The following is a 25,231-nucleotide window of genomic DNA, read 5'->3' as shown; positions in this document are numbered from 1 at the left end:
ATGTTTAAAAATGTGAAGCCACTGTGCAGATATGGTGTTACAATAGCATATATTATAATAGTTTGTGGAATCCTGATTATCACATCTAATACAGCCTGATTGATATCTAATTCCAAAACCATGGACATTGATATGTCATAAGATTGTCTGTGGGAATTTGTGTCAATTCACCTATAAAAGCATTTGTGAAGTTAATTGGTTATGTTGGACAAGAAGACCTGGTTTTCAATCGACATTCAATAGGGTTGAGGTCAGGGCTGTACAGGCCACTTGAGTTCCTCCACACCAAACTTATATAACCATGTTTTTATGGCCCTGGCTTTGTGCAAAGGAGCCCAGTCACGCTGGAACAAGAAAAGGACCTTTTTTAAAAACTGTTGACACAGTTGGTAGTGGTGAAAATATATTAGTATGTTCTATAATTAACAGTATTGTTCACTGAAAACATATGAACTCAATAATTTGGAGGGGTGCCCTTATACTTTTGGCTGTAAAGGAAATAAAGACTGCAAAAATTGAAAATGAAAGACAGATTGCAAAAAGATAGCAGGACCAACCCCCAAAGATACTTCAAATATATTAATAGTAAAAAGGTCAGGTCTGAGCAAGTAGGCCCTTTACAAAATAATCTAGAGTGGGTGACTGGGGACAAAGAGAAGGCAAATTTATTAAATACCTTCTTCAGGTCTGTGTATACAAAGGAGCTCTTGTCCATCATGGGGATGGTATTGACACAGCTCCAGATGATCCACAGTGGCTCACAATTGATATGATCCAAAAATATTTTGACAGCATAAAGGTGAATAAAGCACCTGGACCGGATGACATACACCCACGGGTCCTTAAAGAATTGATCTATGTAATTTCAAAGCCATTGTTTCTAACTCTTAGGGACTCTTTAATGACTAGCATAGTATCACTGGATTGGAGTAAGGTGCCAATATTTAAAAAGGGGTCAAAATCTTTACCAAGTAAATATAGACCTGTTAGTTTAACTTCTATAGTTCTATAGGAAGATACTGGAGAGTTTAATAAAAAACCACATAGATGAGTTCTTGCTGGAAAAAAGTATTTTAAGCAACAGACAGCATGGATTCATGAAAGACAGAAGTTGTCAAACAAATCTGATTTCTTTTTATGAGAAGGTGAGCAAAACCTTGGACAGAGGGGTGGTGGTGGATGTGGTATACTTGGATTTTGCAAAAGTACTTGACATAGTTCCCCACACACGGCTAATGTGTAATGTAAAATCTACAGGCTTGGAAAAATCTGTATATAACTGGATAGAAAACTGGCTAAAAGATCGTATTCAGAGAGTAGTGGTTAATGATTCATACTCTGAATGGTCTAGGGTTATCAGTAGTGTACCCCAAGGTTCTGTACCCCAAGGTTCGGTGTTGGGACCCTTAATTTTTAATATATTTATAAATGATATAGGGTCTGAGATTAAAAATACCATTTCATCCCCAGCAGATTGTTTCCCGATTCTCGGACTTCCTTTCGCACCTCTACGCTAAACCAGATCCCTTCCCTGTGGCTCAAGCAGAGGCATTCTTTCAAGATCTCCATCTTCCTGGATTATCCGAGGCAGCACAGGTGGCCCTCAACTCCGGTGTTACCATACCGGAAGTGCTCCAAGCTATATCAAATCTTTGCGGTCCACTGCGGCCCCAGGTCCCGATGGCTTCTCCGGTCTCTATTATAAGAAATTCTCGGCCCTGTTGGCGCCCTTTTTGGCTGACTATTTTAATGCGTTACGACAGGGCTCCTTGCCCTCTCCAGATGCGCTTAGAGTGCATATCTCCATGATTCCTAAGATGACCGATGATGTACAGGAACAGCAAGCCTTCCGGCCCATCTCTCTTCTTAATGAAGACCTGAAGATATTGGGAAAGATCCTTAGTTTTTTCATCAATAAATATATGCATAGCCTGGTCCACAGGGACCAAGTAGGGTTCGTCCCTGGGAGGCAGGCGGGTGATAACGTTCGTAAGGCGGTCCATCTTATACATTTTCTGCAACAGCGGAAAATCCCGGGATTCTTACTGTCCTTAGACATATACAAAGCCTTTGATTCTCTATCCTGGGAATATCTGCGGTTTGTGCTGTCTCGTTGGGGTTTTGGGGATTCTATTCTTTCTTGGATTCAAGCCTTGTATTCTTTTCCTTCGGCCTCCGTTAAATACGCTGGGTATTTCTCGGATCCCTTTCCTATTGGGCGAGGGACGAGACATGGCTGCCCCCTGTCCCCGGCGCTCTTTGTCCTGGCGCTTGAGCCACTGGCTTTAGCGCTCTGGACCAATTGCAATGTATCGGGGGTTCCATACGCGGGACAGGAGTTTAAGCTGAACCTTTTTGCGGACGATGCCCTCTTGACTCTTACTAATCCTCTGACGACGCTTCCTAATTTGCAATGGGTTCTTGAGCGCTTTTCCTTGATTTCGGGTCTCCGTATTAACTTGGATAAGACTGTCGCTCTCAATATTACTTTGGCTTCAGATTTGGTTTCGTGCCTACAATCCCACTTCCCTTACAGGTGGGCTTCCTCTTCTCTTGAATACTTGGGCATTCGCTTGACCCCCACCTATGACTCCCTCTTTGCTGCAAATTATTATCCATTGCTTAGCTCTCTATCTTCTCTTATGCATTCCTGGCAATTTCTGCACCTGTCTTGGATAGGATGGGTTCATTCGGTGAAAATGGCCATATTGCCGAAATTGTTATATTATTTTTGCACACTCCCAGTGCGGGTTCCCCCTCATTTTCTTCAGTTGCTTCAGGCAAAGTTTCTGCGTTTTATCTGGGCCAATAAGCACCCCAGAGTCTCCAGAAATACGCTCTTTGCTCATGGACTCCAGGGTGGTCTTGGGGTGCCTAATGTAACTAAGTATTATCAGGCGACCCAGATTGCCCCGCTGTCTATGTTGCACACTTCCTCTGATGTTCCTCTCTGGGTCCTGCTGGAACTACCTAATTGTGCCCCTATCGCACCGTCGACGCTTCTATGGCTTCCCCCTGCCCTGCGCCCTAGGCTGCTGAGTCTGATGTTGCTCCATGGCTTACAAGTCTGGGACTCGGTACGTTACACCAGCGGCCTGATGTCACCCTTCCTGATTGTTAACAACCCTCTTTTCCCACCGGGTTTAGATCACCCAAGGGCGTTTTCTTGGTTGGTAGCTAATGGTTTTTTACAGGTGCAACACTTTTTGATTTTTCGGTCCTTCCCCACCTGGAATTTTCTTCGGGAATCCTGGGATGTTCCCCCAGTGGAATTTTTTCGATACCTTCAATTGCGGCACTGGCTGCTCTCGCTGTGGGGCACATCTGCTTTCCCATACCAGAAATCTGCCTTTGAACAGCTTTGCCAGCAGCGTCCGGGCGCCCCAGGCCTTATCTCCCTTCTTTATGCAGCTCTGAACAGACGCTCGTCGCATACTTCTCTTTCATATGTTATTTAGTGGGAGCGCGACCTGGGAGTGGCTGTGGATCCGGAGGACTGGAATAAGGCCTGGCCACTCATAGCTAAATGCTCATTTAACACGACCACGCTGGAGGCGGCCTATAAAGTATTGTTTAGTTGGTATTGGGTTCCGGCTCGTTTGGCCCAGGCTAACCCTGCCTGTAGTGATCGATGTTTTTGGGGTTGTGGCCATCGTGGCGATGTATTGCATATCTGGTGGTCATGCCCGAGACTGGTTCATTTTTGGTCTCGTGTGTTTGGTCTCCTTTTCACTTTTTTCCATTTCTCCATACGTCGGGATGCACGGTATGCCTTGCTTCATTGCCCCATACCAGGCCTCTTGGCTCATCAGCAGAAGTTGGCTTCCTATTTGTTTTTATCAGCCACTAGAACAATTGCTCAGGCCTGGAAGAGTCCGTTTGTCCTTCTTCAGGGGGTGCGGGATCGGATGACCACTATGATGCTCAACGAGCAGATGTCGAGTATATACAACGACTCCCAACGTAAATTTTTGAAAATATGGGAGCCGTGGTTGCAATATGCCTTTCCCATGCTCCCCCCGGTTAGTCTGGGGATGTAATGGCGTTTGGCATTGGCGTTCGGTATTGGCGATCTTGGACCCCTGCTCTTTGTTTTTTGTTTTTTTTCTTTCTCTCTTTTTTTGTTTGTTTTTGCTGTGACAGTGGACAGCTGCCTTTAGCTGTTATAGTCAAAGTTACATTAATGTTATTGTAACTTATGTGCCATTGATAGCCCCTGCGTGGGCGTACCTTTTGCCTTGTTGGAGTTAGAGCACTGTTTTCTTTATTATGCTTTTTTTTTATCGGTGCAATTGATAGCCCCTGCGTGGGCATGTTTTGTTGCCTCTGTTTTATACTGTTTAAAATTAAAATTAATAAAAACCATTGAAATAAAAAATACCATTTCAGTCTTTGCAGATGACACCAAGATGTGCAGTGGAATAACGTCCTTACAGGATGTCTTCAACTTACAAGCTGACCTCAATGCTCTGTGTAATTGGGCAACTATGTGGCAAATGAGGTAGGGGGAGTACAACTGTGGGAATCAATGGTGGAGAAGGATCTGGGAGTCCTGGTAGATCATAAGCTTAATAATGGCATGCAATGCCAAGCTGCGGTTTCTAAAGCGAGCAAAATCCTCTCTTGTATTAACAGAGGTATAGACTCCAGAGAAAGAGATATCATATTACCCCTGTACAAATCATTAGTAAGACCTCATCTGGAATATGCAGTTCAGTTTAGGGCACCAATTCACAAAAAGAACATTGGGAACTGGAGAAAGTACAGAGAAGGGCAACCAAACTGATAAGAGGCATGGAGGAGCTCAACTCAGGAGAGATTAGAGGAACTGAATTTATTCTTTCTTGAGAAGAGTAGATTAAGGGGGGATATGATCAACATGTATAAATACATCAGTGGTTCATATAGTGAACTCGGTGTAGAGCTATTCACCTTGAGGTCATCACAGAGAACAAGGGGCATTCTTTACATCTGAAGGAAAAGAAATGTAATCTCCAAACATGGAAAGGTTTCTTCACAGTGAGAGCTGTGAAAATGTGGAATAAATGTCAGCTCAGTTGATTGCTTTAAAAAAGGCCTGGATTCTTTCCTAGATACACAGAATATAACTGGATACTATCATTTATAGGTAATTTTTTTAATGGTTGAGCTGGATGGACTTTTGTCTTTTTTCAGCCAGACTAACTATGTAACTATGTAACTATAGCTACTCCAGTGTTCTTGCTTTAAAGACTGATGGCCTATTTAGTATACACAGTTTATGACACAAAATGTAAACTGAAAAAAGGGGGGTGTCTCATTTGGCAATGCATTTCTTCAGTTACATCTTCCGCTAAAATGATATCATATCACTAAAACTACTATTTTAATTATTAAAATTGGTATCTGCTTAAAAATTTAAATTGCAGGTCTCAGGTATATTCAAATCCTGTAATGTATCACACAAAAATGAACAGGTAATACATTCAATTTAATTTGTTCTGTGTGATTCTTCTTGTGAATAAAACTGCAGGGATGAGTGAGAGGGGAAGTAACAGTTTCAGGGAACATTCTGCTAGGCTTGCTGCACTCCCTTTAGCCCTGTTAATAATAATCCTTCTGATTCTCTCCCTTTGTTCCCACTGTCAATCACACAGATCCAAGTGTTGCCTAGACTATGATAGTAGAGAAGGCTTTGATTTTGCCTTTAACATCCTGATTCTGGTTCATTTTAATGACTCATTCTTATATCAGCAGTTGAATACATTTCTGAAATTAATTTAATGCTTATCTGACAATTTAAACGTGCAGTATTTATAGAAGAAGCATAGAACACAGTGTAAGGAAACTATTAAACCAATGTGCTATCAGTGAAGTGACTCAGTTCTTGGCCTGGATTTATAATTGTTAATATTTTGGGTAAATTACTTTCTGTAATGGGCTTAGCAGTAACTGGAAAACATATTTTAAATTAACAATAAGCTGCTGCATGTTAATTCGACAAATAATATCCAGAAATCGAGGAGCAAGAATGTTGTTCTTTCAGGTGTAAGCTATTATAGTAATTGGGGGTTAGCATTTCTGCTTGCAGTGTTAAGAGTCCTTGCTTCAAATCCCAGTTAAGGCACTACCTGCAGTTGAGTTTGAATGTTCTTCCTGTACTTGTGTGGGTTTCCTCTGAGTACTCTGATTTCCTCCAACGCTTGAAAGACATGCTGGTAGGTGCCTGTCCAAATTAGCCATAGTATATGAGGTAGGGGCACTAGGATTGTAAGCTCAGGGGAGGCACTGATGAGATTGTACAATTTGTAAAACATGGCATAAATTGTTGGTGCAATATTATTAATATAATTAAACTGCATATTTAGTCAAATTGTAAAACAAAACTGAAATATGCATATTCTAGTCTACCTCTAGTGTGATATATTCTTGAAAATCCACTCATAAAAGTCATTAAATTGTTGCCAACATCCCAAAAGTATATAGAAATCTGAGATTCCACACAAGGGTAACGTGGGATTTTAAAGGCAACTACAATAATTGGCTAAGATAAAATCTAAAAACACTTTATTACAATATAATAAAATCATACACAGCAAAGAGAAATTTATAAAAACAAATAATCACAGCTGAATACTCTGAAAGTAAGGACTTGGTGTTGCTGGGCATCCTCTTTCTCCCAGTATTGGATGTGAAGAGACAAAGCTTCTTTAATGGGATACACACCGTATGTAGGGGCAATTTCAACCCCTCATATACCATTGAGAATAAATGTCTGTTTATATATTTTTATTTAATACACTGATTCACTTATTTGTTATTACTCATCACGATAGATTGTAAATAAATGAGAATCTTCTTTGGGTGGCTGGCTGACTTGAGACCTAGATATTTTTATATGTGCCTCTTTTTGGATAATCTTTATATGCCATTTGAAATAGGTGTTCTATTTATTAGCTGTTTTTCAGATGTTTCCAGCTTGAATGTGGTGTTGCTAGGGCAACCTCAGTGTGGGACCCTCTGGACCTCTCGGGGAGATCCACATCTGGTGGTCCACTTGAGGTGTTAATGGATGATGACAAAATGTTTTTAATTGGATGCAGTGAATCTTGGTGTATTTGCATATGTCTTGGATGGTATATACCTCATTGAACACTAAATGATTTATGTATACAACTTAATGTGCACAGAATTCTCATTGCTATTTATTGCTATTCATTATATTGTAGAATTAAATCTTACCATCCTCTTCTCTAATCTTCCCCTGATGAAAGGTATTTTTTCTGAAAGGTGTTGGGTATCCCATTGAAGAAGCGTTGTCTCTTCCCCTCCAATACTGGGAGAAAGAGGATGCCCAACAACACCAAGTCCATGCTCTCAAGACAAACAGAGTATTCAGCCGTGATGATTTGTTTTTATACATTTTTCTTTATGTGTATAAAGTCATGCACCTAGGCATGCAGACTGCTTCTACAAACATTTGTGAAAGAATGGGTTGCTCTCAGGAGCTCAGTGAGTTCAAGCGTGGTACTGTGATAGGTTGCCACCTGTGCAAGTCCATCTGTGAAATTTCCTTGCTACTTAATATTCCACGGTCATCGTAAAATGACAGAGCAGGGTCAATGCATGCTGAACTTCTGCACAGTGTGCAGAAGTTGCCAACTGTCTACAGAGTCAATAGCTGAAGATCTCCAAACTTTGTGTGACCATCAGATTAGCACAACAGTGCATACGGAGCTTCATGGAATGGGTTTCTATGCCCGAGCAGCTGAAACCAAGTCTTACATCACCAAGTGCAATGTACAGAACAGTTGTATTTAAACTGAGATTAAATTACACACAGGTGGACTCTATTTATTAATTAGGTGACTTCTGAAGGCAATTGATTCCAGTAGATTTTAGTTAGGGGTATCAGAGTAAAGGGGGCTGCATACAAATGTACGCCACACTTTTCAGATATTTATTTGTAAACATTTGTGAAAACCATTTATCATCTTCCTTCCACTTCACAATTATTTGCTACTTTGTGTTGGTCTATCACATAAAATCCCAATAAAATACATTTACGTTTTTGGTTGTAACATGACAAAATGTGGAAAATTTCAAGGGTTATGAATGCTTCTTCAAGGCACTGCATATATTTATAAGGGGCAGACTGGCTAACCAGGCTTTGGTTATAGCAGCTGGGGCAGACAGTGGCAAAAACCATGGAGGAAGCAGGAGTGAGCTCATTTCTGAAGCTGATAGTCCTAAGAAGGGCCAAGACCAGGTATTAAGGAGCTGCCTGGTCTTCACCAGGGATCCTGATTTTGGAGATGGGTTTGACTGCTGATGGCTCCCAGGCTGCAGCCCTCTGACTCACTCGAGCATGAAGACTACTGTAGACTGAGTACGATTTGTCAGGGATGAGTCTCTTGTGGCACAAGAATCCTGGGATCTCAGGACAAGTGGGGTCTAGGCAGGAGTCACAGAGTCACTGGGGAAGAACACAGGCAGAAGTACACAAGGTTACAGGGATATGGTAGAGGCTGGAGTGCTTAGGGACACACTAGAGCACTGGAAGCAGGTAGGTGTGCAAGGGAACATACAAGGTCACAGCAGGAAGGCTGGGATGCTGTGAGTCACTCAAGGTTACTGGAAGCCAGTTGCAAGCTGGAGTGAATGGGGTCAAACTGAGGCAGGTTGTAGGCAGTGGGTGCACAGGATCACATTGGAGCAGGTTGTAGACAGGGGATCATGGGTGGGTGCATGGGATCACTGAAGCAGGGAGAGAACTGCTTCTAAGTTTTCTGTGATAGTACCCCCTCTGACTGGCTGCAGTGCCAGTGGAAGCGAAAAGCAAAAAGACAGCAGCTGCAAACTTAGGGCAAGAATGGGTGCTGGAACATGGAACAGGTGGGTGTGACAGACAGGGTGTCACTAATGATCTTCTGTTAGAATCTGATTCTGGTTCACTAACTATTTTTATTCTACTGGATCGTAGTTCTGCCTTTGATACTGTAAACCCCAATCCTTTACACTTTCACTTTGTAACCATATTTGGAGTCTCAGAATTGGCTCTGAAATGGATTAAGTCATATCTAACTAATCGCTGTCACTTTTGTCTCTCTTGGCGGATTTCAGTCTGAAGTTGGTCCAGTCAAGCAAGGTGTTCCTCAGAGCTCAATCTTTGGTCCCTTACTTTTTATCATTTACATGTTTCCACTGTTTAGAACACATGGCTCAATTATCATTTCTATGCTGATGGCACTCAGAAATACATCCACACTAAACCGGATTCTACTCTGGCTGCTTCTCTCCTATCCAACTGTACTTGTGATAAAAAACTTGGATGGTCCATAATTTCCTTTAACTATGATATGACTAAAGTCATACTTATTGGCTTGGCACCTCCTATCAATTGTGTAAGGCCAGTCCTAGTAGCCTATCCATTGATGTCACTGTACTTGAGTGTCAGTCTAAATTGAAAAATCTAGGGGTGATATTTGATGCTAGCTTAACTTCTGACACATGTACAAAATGTTGTCAGAACATCTTTTTTTCACTTGAGAAACATAGCTTGGCTGCATACTATGCTATCATACATAGCTGAAAAGCTAATCCATAAATTTGAGTTCTCCCGACTTGACTGTTGCAAAGCTTTACTTACTGGTGAACCTAAATCCACTATTAATTGACTATAATATGTACAAAATTCTGCAGTCAGAATCCTCAGTAGGTCTGGTACAAGTGACCATATTACCCCTCTCCTGGAGTCCTTGCACTGGCTACCTGTCAGGTTTTGCATAGATTTTAAGATCGTCTTGCTCACCTATAAGGATCTTTGTGGCTTGGCACCCCATTATCTGTCTGAACTTTTATCAACTTACTTTCTCCCTCGTAACCTCTGTTCCTCAAATTCTGGTCATCTGTGTGCCCCCCTACTCACCTACACTTGATGGTAGACAGAGCCTTCTTCTGCTATGCTCCAAAACTCTGGAATTCTCTTCCAAGGATCAGAGAGTAATCTTCTCTAAACGCATTCAAATCAAATCTAAAAACGTTTTTTTTAGACAAGCTTTCACTTAATGGTCCTTTTTTCCTTTGTTTTATCCTGCATATTTCTTGTTTGTTTCTTTGTAAAGCACTTTGAGAAGCTACCTTTAAAGGTGCTATATAAAATAAAGTTTATTATTATTATATTATTAGTAATTCGTGCAAGTCTAAATTTTTATAATAGTATGCTAGTACAGAGTGAAGTAGATCTTTAAAATGTAGAGGTGTATCCTTAGACATCCATATAAATAAGTCTAAATTATCCTCCTCAGATACTTCTTCTACTGTAGATGCTTGTCAGTTCTGCATCTTCTTTGTTTCGAGAATGCTTCACTTAACTTTCAATTTTATTATTAAATATCCTGCCTCAGGCTTTTCATTGTATTTGAGTAGCTACAGGTTGGCGCATTTTATTTTTGAGATTATTTCAATTAATGGTAATTTCATGGTAAATTATATTATGGTTTAGGTGCTTTTTTCATTAAAAGCCGTTAACATACAGATTGATTTCACAGTCGTGTGCACACAAGGAAGAAATTGTATGCTGAGAACAAGGACTATGTCTTTTCTCTACTGTCCTTAAATTCATGACATCATCACAAATGAAGCATGAAAACACAGTTGTGCTAAACGTGTAACACTGTGGTTAGTAAAGCAAACAGATGTGAGCTAAAGAAGTCCTCTATAGACAATAATATGACCTTTCACCCCTTCATCATTCTAAGCGAACTTAATGGCCAGATTTGGCTTTTTCATCGGTGCCAAACCTCTGATTGCTGCTGAAACCAGAAGTCATTCATATAGTAACTGTATAACTACTGCCACTAGAGGAATGACTTTTTTGGTCAATGACATAATGCAGAATCCCTGGATGGTTTGTTTACATTAAGCAGCAGATCCAAGAGCTGTTAATTGCATTGAGAGTCCATTGGGAGCAGGTTCATTGTGTGTTTGTCAGTAGCTCATGGAGCCATAATTCATCATGACTGACAATGGATCAAAATTGCTGGATGTGGCTGATGATGGATTTATGCTTGCCTGATTCATGTAGGAGGGGGTAGATATCTGGCACCACCTATTTCTAAAGGGGGCTTACAGATTTCAATAAGTCACCCTTCTAGCAGGCCAACATATCCACAGAGCAAGGGATGTAAGGGTGAGTCCCTTGTCCCCATCAACATGCGGACAAGGTGCTTTTTTCCCCATGGCAGTGCCCAGCTATTCATACCGTCTTTTTCCAAAGATTTACAAACTAGATTTGAAAAATGACCGGAAAATAGAACAAAATGTGCTTGATTTACACTTTTAATTTAGCAGGTGCAATTTTTGAGGTACAGTATGTTCAGAGTATTTAGGAGGATTTAATTTAGTTTTCTGTTTAGTTTTGGGTGCATTTATAGTATTTGATTGTTGTGTACTGTCACCATAAATGTTTATTCTGTTTTTTTTTCATTGTCTGTTTTGTTTTTCCCTAAAAAAGTAAAATAATTAACCGCTTGCCCGCTGCCCTATAGTATACGTACTGCTACAGGGCAGCAGGGCTTCACAAAACCATGTATATATATGTGGTTTGCATTTCTGGGGAGTGTACAATCAATTGTAAATACAGAACTCTAAAATACAGTATCTAAACTCACATTATGTTCAAATTTACTCATTGCATGGACACTTTTTTATTAACTCACCAAGTCCAGAATGCCTATGCTGTTCCATCCTTGCATAATTGGGAGGAATGATATAAATGTTGGGATAATCCAACAGCCACCAAGCATCAACGTTATCCTCAGTGGGGTCATTTTGTTCCTGTAAACCAGAGGCTGGCAGCAGATAGCATAGTATCTTGAAAAGCAAAAAGAAAACAAGAACATAAACTTCTGATCTGTATTTTGCCAACATACACTTTTACAGCTGATTCTTAGTAAATCAGCTACAAATCTGTGTAATAGAAAACAGTTATCCAAGATTTCACACATATTATTTTTTTCCTTGCAGTAGTACTTTTTTTTAGCAACCCTAAACAGAAGTAGAAATAAATAGTTATATATTAAACAGGATAACGGGTCAAATGTGTTGAGAAGTCCAAAGGTACCCAGAAATGTTACGATTATAAATACAAATATACATATTGATTACCTACCTATTGATAATTTGTATCAGCTTTATTGTTATTATTTTTATGTTTCTAAAAGTTAAATTAAATTATTTATATAAACACATTATAGCGCCTGTTGTCAAAATTTTTATTCTCTGTGCCACCGTTGAGCAGTAATGTATTTTTAAAAAATACAATAATAAACGTTAATATTAAAATGTGAAATATTAAAAAATGTATTAATATTATGTTCACATTTTCACAAAAAAAATTAAGAGCAGGGAATTTATTAAAACATTGTTCCAAAAAAAGCCTTTTATGGCCACAAAAAAGGAAATTATATGGATACACAAATTAATTATAGACTGATGCCAAGTTAATGGGTACATATTGTCACTGCTAAATGTGCTTCAAGCAACCATGGATGAATTACTTCTAGCCATGAAAAGGTTAAGGATTGTAGGAAAAGTTGGACTTTTTGAACATCTTCTAATATTTTTAGTATTTTTCTTAATATAGGGTTTCAGAAATTAAGCAAAGTCACAGAGGTAATGTTTTTAAGTTATCTTCAGTAAACTCAATCTTTACTTTCTATTAATTAAGGTAGAACTATTCTCTTGCAAAACAATGGATCATGTCACAGATTCCCCATTTATAGTGCAGATTGGGAGACTGGCTCCATATTTAGATTTAAAACATTGCATATAACACCTTACATTTCAAATGGTATGAGAGGAATACATAGACTGCTATTGCAAATGCGCATGTGAAAATGGCGGTTGTCTGTCCACCCTATAGCTTTACTACTCATTAGTACATCTGATAGCGGTAGCAGAGAGTGGATGAAAATCATTCAAATATACATAGAAAATGTGTTTGCTTTCAGCATTCCATTTTGATATGAATGGAATTTCCCAAACAAAAATGACATGCACTGTTAAAAATTTCCATCCTGCACCTTTGAATATTCTCATCACTACAGTCTAAAATGATTTGACTCCACTAATCATTAGAAAACCAAAGGAATGTTGTAAAACCTAAAAATTATAAATGAAATTCTACTAGAGAATGGTCAGTTTAAGTCATAACCTTGAGCAAGTATCTGGGGTTCTGACTTTAGTTGCTGCATATTTATTCCTGGTCAGTGACTCCCAAAGTATAGCAGCCAAAGGATCTGCATGGCAGCTAGGCAGCAAGCATTTTAAGCAGAACAGCAACAAATTCTCATGCATTTCTCTTCTTTATGGTGTCCGTTTGTGAACCAGTGGTAATAGATCGCTGCTCAGTTCTCCGGCATTCTCGGAGAACACAGTTCTCCTGTGAATGCAGTTTATGAAGCAGTTCTCCGAACGAAGGGAGAACGGTCTCCAAACGCTGGAAAACGGTGTACAAACTCTGAAAAACGGCTCATTTTACTATAATCGCGCGAGATTACAGTAAAAGATCAGTTTACTAAGCAGAGGTAAACTATCTCTGCTTAGTTTTCGGTCCCTCTGATTCTCCAGCTCTGGGCTGGAGAATCTGGAGGGAGAACACAGATCTCCAGAGAAGGGCTGACATGATCTCCTGAGTGTTATAAACTGTGAATGACCAGAAAATAGCTGAGATCCGTTGAATCGCAGCTATTCTCTGTGTCATAAAAGGACACCTATGTTTGTATATGTATGTTTTATATGTATGCATCAATCTACTACACGTGTCAGACTCTAAAGTGCCCACAGGGATGAGATGATGGCAATCTTGTGTCATTGGAAAAGCTCAGACTATGTCTTCAAGGGGAAATCATATTGGCTAAATAATTCTGACTGATGGCTATTGTTTCCTCTCTGAAGCATGTCAGCTGTGCCTGTATACTCTCTTCTGCATAGCCTATACCAAACATTTCTATGAGGGGCATTCAAGTCAAACCACTACTTTTAATTTTACAGGTATGAAAAGGGATGCTAGCATGGTGGTACTATACGCAGTAGTAAGTGGCAAGTGTATTCTTTTACTAATAGATGCCACACATGTTGCGGGCCAGTCCAGAGACCGTTAATCTAGATGGCAGACACAGTGTTAGTGCATGCAAAGAACAGCGTGTGGCGATGAAGTTTCTTGTGAACAAATGCGGAAACTACAGAAGACTTCAAGCACAGTACAGTGATGAGACACTCAGCCGCAGTAAAACATTTGAATGGTGTAAATGTTTCAAAGATGGCTGTACATCCATCAGTGAAGAACCTGGGCGTGATGGTTCCCAGCCCACAGCAGTCATTCCTGTGAACATTCAGCACGACTGATCCTGGAAATCAGCACATAACCTGTTGTAATATTGCACAAGAGACAAATCTTTCTGTGCGAATGGTAAACACAATAATGACTAAGTGACGCAGGCTCTCCTAGGATCGTTCAGGCGTACTGACAAATCTTTTTATGCCGAAGCTTTCCAGACATTAGTTAAACACTGGGATAAGTGTGTAAATGTAGCAGAAGAGTAAAAAAATAAATGCAGTTTCCACTCCTTGAGATTTGTTCTTTTATTATATAAACTCAAAAGTCCCGGTATGACTTGAACGCCACTCGTATATTGAGGGAAGCTCAGTCAAAACTCACTGGGAGATGGTTAGTTTTTTATTGCACATGAATATTTTCTCCGATGTCTGTGGCCAGATAATGCACTTAAATGGTTAAGAGATAGGAAGGGCTGGACAAAATGGAATTCTGAGTAGAAAAAAAAAATGTACCTCTTATAACTGCACTTCAGTCATGCCCTGGTACCCAGCACTGTTCAGGCAATTCCTCTTCTTCATTAAACACCATGCCCTCTTTGCGGGCTTTTGCAGCATGCACATGAAGGATGGAGTGCCTACCCCCACAGTTGCATACCATTAGACACCAATGGGGGCACTTCAGCCAGGGGCGGACTGACCATTTGGAAACTCATGCACTGCCCGAGTGCCCATGGTTAGTAGGGAGCCCCATGAGATGCCCCTGGTACATTTTTCATAGGCTTTTTTGAGTTTTTGCAAGGGCACAGGGGCCCCATGATCCCCTATTGCCCGGGGGCCCCATGAGTTGTCAGTCCGCCCCTGGATCGAACATACATATATGCTAGCAACAAACCTTATGGTAATGTCCAATGATCTGAGTGATATGCAGCCTATTGTTTGCTCCTCTATCATCTTTAACTAGATGCTGTAAAAAGGGCAACCAATGTTGTTAAATATTCAATATCACTTGTTTGAATATTCAGCATTCAGTGTTTTTGATATTGTAAGTCTATTCAAGACAATAAGTCATTGTATTTGCATCTGGAATTTGAGCCATTACAGTGTTCAACACTACATGCCTACTAGTTGCGAATGAATAAAGTTAAAAAATATTAAAACAATTAATTCACAGGTCCTAGAAGGCAGGGACTAATGGCCCTATGGGTAAATGACTTTTTTAAAACTAACCAAACTGCACCATAAGCTTCTAGGACAATCCAAAACCAAAGGCTGACATTGAGGGATACAAATAATAACAAATGGAACTTGAATTCCAAACACCTTGCTCAACTAATTATAATGACCCCAAGCTGCAAGGACTCTCTAAAATCCCAGGACAGGCATTTAGGGAGGCAAGCCATCACCAGCAGCACTTAAGTATACAATGCATTGTTCCATAAACCATAGTGAACCCCAAGCTACTACAGTAGGACCCTCCAAAAGCAGAGGATCAGCATTTAGGGAGGCAGACAACTCCAAGTGGGAAACAAGCCCCTTATAACTGTTTTTCCTACTGTGCTAATACTTTATACTGGTGGCCCTAGTACTGCCTTACCATGCTGTCCTTGGCAGGCGTAAGAAGATTTCATGTGCCTAGTACTGCATGGCTTCTTCTTGGAATATAGGCAGTGTTTGGATGGGCCATGCTTTCTGATTAACAGCCAGAAAGCCAATACATTTTTGTACTAACACATCAAAAGTTTGTCAGCCCTGCTAAAAGCAAAAGCAACAAAGTAAAGCACTGCCATGACTACTGCTCTAAACAAAGGGTAGGTATAATGTGTGCAAGGGGCATGTTTATAGCACAGAGATGCCTTGGAGACTTGTCTATCCAAATGTCTGTTTTTGCTACCTTTGGATCCCTAGGAGTTTGAGAGCCCTGGGTAGTTAACCGGTTTGCCTCCTCCACCTTTCCCACCAAAGCCTGGATTTGGAGATGAGCAAACCTGTGCCGTATCCATGGTTGCTATTGCTAACCCATTGAAAATATCCATCTGATTCACTGGCTTCTCAGTGTTTGTTTTCAAGCCACTCACCATGAACAAGAACACAGATCAGGAGCTGCACTTTAATTGGACTTTATTAGCTGTATACAAATAAATGAATCAGTAAACCTGATTTACTAAGGAAGAGTGACTATTCAATTCAATTATTCAATTGTGAAAAGCAAATGCTTCTTTATTATTTTTGCACATGATTGGATAGCTGAAGTGAATCTTCACTCTTTTTTTGTGTGTGAACTCATTTTCAACGTCTTTAGTAAATAGACCTCAATGTCTTGTAAAATACAAAGAATTCCAGGCAATTAGCATTTTCAAGTCTTTAATGCAAAACTACATAACATTTTTTTTAGTACAAGTTCCTTTTAACCACGCAATGGCCAGAGCATATTTGCAATTTTAAATCCAATTAATATATTTAATGTCTAATAGCCTGGTGTATTAGCACAAAATGTACACTGTTCTTCTGTGAGCAGATTAGACTTGCTTGTGGCATATATTAATAAAGAAACCTTTAACATATTTTTAGTCACAAATGTTTCTTAAAGTAAACCTGCGCATGGTAAGGCTTCATTTACACAGGCATTAGTCCTGCATGCAGGTACCTGCTGACAGATCCGTTTAGACGCTCTTTCATCTGCCATTTTAAAAATGTTTAGATGCATTTAAATTTACATCCGTATTGCATCTGTATGTGTTTAGCTGGATTTGCTGGACTGTACACTGGTTTGATACGTTTAGACATGTTTATGCGTATGAGTTTGTTAAAAATGTAGGATTTTCACAGGCAGGGATGCAACTCTGCTCTTTTTTTCTGGATCCAAATGTAGGAGCCACAAACACACATGTCTAAATGTCTACATTCCTTCTTATGGTGTTGCATACAGATGTGTGTGCAAAATATGCATCTGAATTTTGCTTTTTTAGTGGCCCGATGAATGGACCCTAAAGCAAAATGTTTACGTAAAGAACTTGTCAACCCAGGTATTTCTTATTCCTGATATGTGCCTGCTGTACCATGTATTTGTATCAAAAAGTATCCTGTTCTCTTTGTATTGCTTCCTTAGTGTGAAATACCTGGTGTTCCTGCCAGTCCAGGGGCGGACTGACCATTTGGAAACTCAGGCACTGCTCGAGGGCCCGGGGTCAGTGGGGGGCCCCATGAAATGCCCCTGGTACCTTTTTCTTAAGCTTTTTTGAGTTTGGGCAAGGACACAGGGGCCCCATGATCCCCTATTGCCCGGGGGCCCCATGAGTTGTCAGTCCGCCCCTGTGCCAGTCCCTCTGCTTTCCTATTAAAAACTGATTACACAGCCCATATCCCGGGAATACGGACTGAGGCTATGAGGCTGATTCACACCATCTGTGTCTCAGCCCTATGGGCCATTGCCCTTCACTGGAAATTACCTACAGTACCATTGGCCTCAATTTTACGAAGAGTCGATGCGGTGATGCTCATGGAATGTATTCACTTTACATTACTGGATAGGATGCACTTATTTGATAAAAAAATAGGATGTTTGGAAAACTCATAGACATTTAGAGGTTTATTTACTAAAGCTGGAGAGTCCAAATCAGACTCACTTCTGCATAGAAACCAATCAGCTTCCAGGTTTCATTGCCAAAGCTTCATTGAACAAGCTGAGGTTAGAAGCTGATTGGTTTCTATGCAGAAGGGAGTCTGATTTTGGACTCTCCAGCTTTAGTAAATAAACCCCTTACTGTCTGAACAATGATTATTCATGCTTTAATTGATGGTATCTTTCTGTTGGTGGCTTTATTGCTCTGCCTACTTCCCTGCCTACCTTGCTCATGTACCTAACTTTTATGTTCTACATAACTGTACTTATTTGAAAAGAAAATAACAGATGTGCCTTCTTTTTCTGTTGTATGTTATACTTTATGCTGTGAAGCTGTTTTTGCAGCCTATTTCTTAAAAATGTTTGTAAACAAAAAAACTGATTACACTAGGGATGAGAACACAGTGTGGCCAGTTATCTAGCTGTGCTGGGAACTCAGCCTACTATCCTTCAATGATCAGACTGATGCTGACTCCCCCCTTCCCCCTACACACACTGCACAGCCATTCACTCGGAAGACCAGTGTGCTGCTTTTTCTTTTTCCCCAGCTGTCTGAGCTCCTTATGCAGCTGAGAACAGAGTGTATGTTATCACTAAAAAAGGAGGAAAAGGTATTTATAATGCTTTTTATATGTATACAAAAATGTTTTACCTTTTATTTCTATTTTAAACCTGATGGGTTGTCTTTACAAGGTGAGGGTTCACATATGATTTACTCCCTTTCTGCCCAGGCCAATTGTCAGCTTTCAGCGCTGTTGCACTTTGAATGACAATTGCGTGGTTAGGCAACACTGTTCCCAAATTAAACATTTTTTGAGACAGATAGAGCTTTCTTTTAGTGGTATTTAATCACCACTGGGTTTTTATTTTTTGCTAAACAAAAACAAAGACCAAAAATTAGTGCGGCCTGGAACTGGTTAACTACATTTCTGCCTACTTGCACATACCCACCCACCCTTCACTACCCTGTTCCTCCATTCAGTCTCTGAGAACAAAAAGCAATGCCAGCAGTGTCCAGGGATGGAGAAGCATGTGACTCACTACACTTTTTCTCATGTATCCATGCTGGGGTTTGGGGAAAGGCCCAGTGTTGTCACATGGGTGATGGGAGAGAGGTAAAGCACAGGTTCACTTTAAATTTCTCTTTCAAAATTCATTGTGTAGGCATTATGCTGGCAAAATAAAACTCTTAACATATAATCCTATTTATTCTGGTATTTTTTCTATTTAGGCCCAAAACGAATCTACCAAGCTTTTTTTTTTTAAATCACGTTGCTTTTTCACTATACTACAGGCCACTTAGGGCACTCTTTAACTGTGCATTGGTATGACTGGGTATCCCAAAATCTTCAGGCTGTCAGAAAATCCAATTCTGCTGTCACAAGCATGCACTGGGGTTGATTTACTAAAATTGCAAAATCTGGTGCAACCGTACATGGTAGCCAATCAGCTTCTAACTTCATTTTGTTCAATTAAGCTCTGAAAAAAAAACGGCAGCTGATTGGTTTCTGTGCAGAGCTGCACCAAATTTTGCACTCTCCAGTTTTAGTAAATCATCCCCACTGGGTTTAGATCCATTGCCCATGGGCACTAAGGGGTTAAGGAGTTCTCAAAGAGTTACACATGCTTTAACAAATATGGCTTGACCATTACCTCTAGATATGAACCACTTCTTTGTCTTTGCAAGGCCACATTTCTATATTTTCATAGAAAGTCATACCTCCAGGATGAATGTAACAAGTCTTGAAAGGCTGTGTAATTATAAACACAGGTTGGCCAATAAGGACATAACCACGTACTAAAAACCTATTTTGTCCTTGACTGCCTTTTTTTCTCTCTCCACAGATTAGGAAAATATTCACTCTACACTCCTTACATAACAAGGCATTCCCTGTCTGTGACTGTCAGGCCAGAACTTCTCGAATTGCATGTTGTCACCATCTACCTTAAACATATATCACCAATCTGTTTCCTTTGAAATGTCTGTGCTCTGCGGTATGAGATGTTCTGTGCCATTGAATTTGGCTGTCTGATACTATCCCCGTAGAATTACTGAATGGATTTTATTTTTCATAAGGAATGAAATAAAATAGTAATGGCTTACTTGTTTCCTTTTTACTACAGCCTCTCCTGATTTTATAAGGATAATAAAATGTCCTTACTGTTGCTCACATCAATGTCACCTTCAATATAAAATTGCTCATTCTCACCATCAGTAATTGCTATTATTATAAAGGAATGTTATCTTGACTCATAAATGACAGATGTAACATAAAAAGGACTCTGGATTGTCATGGCAATTCCCCTCTTCTCTGGAACAAGCCTCAGATGTCCTATGTAAATAAATGTTCGGGGTCCATGAAGAACATATACTGTATGCTGTTTTGCATAAATGAAATCAGTAAGTCCATTTTGTCAAATTTATACATTTTGTATTTGCTATCATATTTCTGTTATATCATTTTATACCTTTCTATATGTTAGTCTGTAATCCAATTGTGGGCTTGAATTGCAAAGCTAAAACATACACTCACTGGTCACTTTATTAGGTACACCATGGCTGGTACCGGGGTAGGACCCCCTTTTGCCTACAGAACTGCCTTAATTCTTCGTGGCATAGATTCAACAAGATGTAGGAAACATTCCTCAGAGATTTTGGTTCATATCAACATGAATTATTGCTGCCTTTCTATCATCTCGAAGCATGCCCATTCTCCTCTGACCTCTGACATCAACAAGTCATTTTCATCCACACAACTGGCACTCACTGGATATTTTCTCTTTTTCGGACCATTCTCTGTAAACCCTAGAGTAGATAGGGTAGATAAGTAGATAAGCAGTTTTTGAAATAGTTTTTGAAATACTTAACCCAGCCCGTTTAGCATCAGCAACCATGTCACGTTCAAAGTCACTTAAATCCCCTTTCTACCTTATTCTGATGCTCGGTTCACACTTCAGCAAGTCATCTTCACTGCCTAAATGCATTGAATTGCTGCCATGTGATTGTCTGATTAGCAATTTGTGTTACCAAGCAATTTAACAGGTGTACCTAATAAAGTGGCTGGTGTGTGTAGAAACATAAAAAAGTGGAAAAAAAGTGGTACTTCGAGCCTGCCCCATTTTGTAATACATGTATATGATTTTTGTTTTTAAATTATTATGTCTGAGTATAGATCTATGTTTGGCCCAAAATCCACTTACTGTTGATGGACTCAAAACCTCTGCTGGAAGTCTACTATAAGCATCAACTACCCTTTCAATAAACTAATACTTTCTAATATTAGTGTAGCACCCTCCTAGATAGGTGCTAGGTTTAGATAGTTAGATTTTGATTTATTTTGTATTTTGATAGATAGAATGATGGCTGGGTGGGAACTCTCTAGTTCTGGTAGGAACCACTCTTGCTACACATGCGTGCCCCGGGGGCGTGCAGCACGGCGATCGACGGTTAGCTGTGTCTCTCAGACACAGTGCATCACCAATTAGGGTAAAGAGCCAGGGACATTGGTTCTTTACCATGGGATCAGCTGGGTCCAATCTCAGCTGATCACATGTTAACCTCTTGCCGTCCGCCTGCTGTTTATAAACGGCAGGGCGGTGGCACTCCAGGGGCGGGTTGCCGTTCATAAACGGCACCCGCCTTTTCTAGCTGTGCGCGCTCCTTGGGAGCACGCAGCACCGCGATCCGGTGCCCGCTGTGTCCTCCGGGCACAGTGAAACACCGATCATCGAACGGGACCTCTGTACGAGGTCCTGATCATGTGATAACTGATAGGCCAATCAGTGATCACATGCAAAGTAGTAAGCAAGATGTCACTTGTGACATCATTGCTTACTACGTGTGAAATCTGTGAATGATCACAGAGGTCACATGGTACAAGGCTATTCACAACAGCCTTGTACCATGTGACAAGGTGTGACCAATCAAAGCTCACTCAGTATTTCTCAATGGCTGCAAGAATGCAGACAGAGAGAAAGAGAAATGATTGATTTTACATCCTATATGGGTATAAAAGCAATGACTGTAAAAAAAAAAAAAAAAATCTTCATCACCCCCACAAGTAGTACAATGTCATCATGGTGACACTGTACTGCTAGGGTGACAGTATGTAAAAAACAAAAAAAAATAATAATATAAAGAAATAAAATAAAAATGTAAAAAAAATGTTTAAAAATTATAATTTTTGGTTATAAACTAATTTGGCTTATTTTTTTTTTACTAAAAATATAACGGAATAACTTTTGGTCAAGATTTATGATGAAAGATTATTTATTTGCAAAATTTTATAAGAAAAACACTTTTTAAAAAAAATTTTTTGGACATTTTAATTTACATAGCAAAAAAAGTAAAAATCCCGGCAGTGAATAAATACCACCAAAATAAAGCTTTATCTGTCTCAAAAAAATGGTAAAAAATTAATATGGGTACAGTATTGCATGACCGCGCAATTGTAATTAAAATTGTGATAGCGCTGAAAGCTCCCCTGGACAGGAAGGGGGTAAAAGTGTCCAGGCAGGAAGTGGTTAACAAATGCCTGTTATTAGCATTTCCTTTCCTCAGCACTGTCACTGTCTGAGGAAAGGAAAGCTGATAACCCACTTTCCTGTGACAGCACACATTTCAACTGATAATCAGGGCACTGATCATCAGTGCCCTGGTTATCAGTACAGCCCCATCAGTGCAGCATATCAGTGCCCATCTGTGCCCATCAGTGCAGCCTCATCATTGCAGCATATCCGTGCCCATCAGTGCAGCCTATCAGTGCTCATAAGTGCAGCATATTAGTGCCACCTATCAATGTTCATCAGTCCAGCCTCATCAGTGCCTCTTCATCAGTGCCCATCAGTGCAGCCTATCAGGCCACCTCCTCAGTGGCCATCAGTACCCATCAGTGCCACCTCACCAGTGCAGCCTTATCAGTGCCCATCAGTGCAGCCTTATTAGCAGACATCAGTGAAGAAAAATTACTCATTTGCATAAGTTTATAACAGAAACTAACAAAAAGGTTTTTTTTCAACATTTTAAGTCTTTTTCATTTGTTTAGCAAAAAATAGAAAATCCAGTCGTGATTAAATACCACCAAAAGAAAACTCTGTATGTCCCAAAAAAAATTATAAAAATGTTGTTTGGGTACAGTGTTGTATGACTGCGCAGTTGTCATTCAAAGTGCAACAGTGCTGAAAGCTGAAAATTGTCCTGGGAAGGAAGGGGGTGAAAGTGCCTGGTATTGAAGTGGTAAAATATGACCGGTTGCTACTCTAACAAAGTTCTGAACCCTCAAGACTAAAACTGATTATTTAAGTGTTGCCTAGTCAAAGTGAATCATAACAAATTTGAATAAAAAATTAACATAAATACAGTGACAGTTAGTCCATATCCATATGTTTCTTCATTCATTCATGCAAAAAAACATTGCCGCAGTCTCTCAACAGTGCCTTGCGCTATTTCTTTAAATAAAGTGCAAACTTGCAATGTTGTGTTCCCCATCAGTGATCCCAACACATGGATATGGACTAATTGTCACTGTATTTATGTTTTTTTTTTTATTTAAATTTGTTATGATTCACGTTGAGTAGACAGTGTTTAACCCCTTCCCAGCCAGTGTCATTAGTACAGTGTTATTGCATATTTTTAAGACTGATCACTGTATTAGTGTCACTGGTTCCCACAAAGAGCTGGTTAGTGTCAGTTAGTGTCCGATTATCCACCGAAATATTGCAGTCCTGCCATAAGTCTCTAATTACCACCATTACTAATATAAAAAAAAAATAAAGATTGCAGTATACATACACGCCATAGTTTGGTTTGCGCAAAAGACATAGCGTCTACAATCACTATACGGTCACTGTGATTTTTTTTTACCAAAAATATGCAGCAGAATACATTTTGGCCTAAATTCATGAAGAAATTAGATTTTTTAAATTTTTGTACTGGATATGTTTTTTTTTTTTTCATTTTCGGTCTTTTGTTTATAGCGCAAAAAAACCCCAGAGGTGATCAAATACCACCAAAAGAAAGCTCTATTTGTGCAAAAAAAATGGACATACATTTATTTTATGTACAGCATTGCATGACTGCGCAATTGTCAGTGAAATTAACGCAGAGGTAAATCTTCTGGAGGTCAAGTTGCTAAAGTGTTACTAAAACCACAACAGTAAAATCAGTCTGTATATGCAGTAAACCATGCTTGTTATACTCACTGTGGAACCTAAGAGGTTAATCCTCTGCATTGTGTAAAAAGGCAGTTTGATCCTGACTTCTCTGATCCTCTTCTTGTTCAAATGTCCACGTCTTATCTCCTGATAAAACAGACTGAACCATAGCCGTTGTCACATGCTCAGTTTACTGTGTATTGCTAGAAAGGTTTTTTTGCTTGGGAGAGTGCATGTGATCAACACTGGGCCAATCAGCACTGTCCAGACAGAGGTCAGGGATTTTGCATCCTCCTAGAGAAGGAAGAAAACTCCTACAAGCTTTAACATGTGCTCTGTTGGACACTGATAGAAGTCACAAGACTGCTCTAACTGCTGATGATAAAGGATATTTAGCAGTTTATATTCACTAAAATAATTGCATTTCCATGTTATGTTCTGTTTAAACAAACTATTTTCCTTTTTCAGTGCTGTCTGTATGTCCACAGAGGAGTTTTCACTGTTCAGGCCTGATAACAAGGCAGCAAGTGAAGCAAATGGAAACAAGGGGAAGGTTTAAAACCTTTGGCCTTCTCTTGCTAGTTGCTTGACTATTTTGATCCTCTGGATTCACAAACCAGAATAAATACGCAGATTAGAAAAAGTTTTCTGCATATCTCCTAGATTGTAAGCGCGAAAGAGCAGGGCCCTCGATCCCCTCATGTTTTGCATTGTATTGTTGTTCTGTCACATGTTCTGTCCCCCTTTGTAATGTACAGCGCTGAGCGAACTATTGGCGCTTTATAAATACTGTATAATAATAATAATAATATTGTTAAAGCTCAAAGTTAGCATGACAGTCAGACAACTAGCATTGTCAGAAGGAGAAGTCAGCAGTGGCAGTTTTCATATTTCCTTAATGATCAATTTTCAAACTTTTGTGAGCAGTGGCAGACTTTGTTTTGTTTTATATTCAGCATGCCTTCTAATTGTCAATGGGCCCTCCACACACACGATGCTAGCACAGGCTACTTTAACCATTTGCCGCCCGGCCTATAGCCGTTTGGTGGCTGCAAAAATGCATTAGCTTTCCGGGGTGTACGCCATTTGGCGTCCTCCCGCACATGCGCAGTTCGCGCGGTTGCAGAGCCGTGCATCGGC

The 25,231-nt window shown here is 39.9% G+C and overlaps 1 protein-coding gene across 3 annotated transcripts in view; it reads right to left on the bottom strand.

Moving 5' to 3' along the window:
• HTR4 (5-hydroxytryptamine receptor 4) overlaps positions 1-25,231 on the bottom strand; it is a 637,984-nt gene that overhangs the window by 217,893 nt on the left and 394,860 nt on the right. For all 3 annotated transcript variants that reach the window (XM_089671102.1, XM_089671101.1, XM_089671103.1), the window contains one exon: positions 11,700-11,853. In XM_089671102.1, the coding sequence (XP_089527228.1) occupies positions 11,700-11,853 (154 nt within the window). The remainder of the gene's footprint in view (positions 1-11,699; positions 11,854-25,231) is intronic.

The sequence above is a fragment of the Staurois parvus genome, unplaced genomic scaffold, assembly GCF_062004578.1.
Source record: "Staurois parvus isolate SC_StPar_1 unplaced genomic scaffold, SC_StPar_1.0 ptg000099l, whole genome shotgun sequence".
Lineage (NCBI taxonomy): Eukaryota > Metazoa > Chordata > Amphibia > Anura > Ranidae > Staurois > Staurois parvus.
This window is presented reverse-complemented; position numbering and strand designations above follow the sequence as displayed.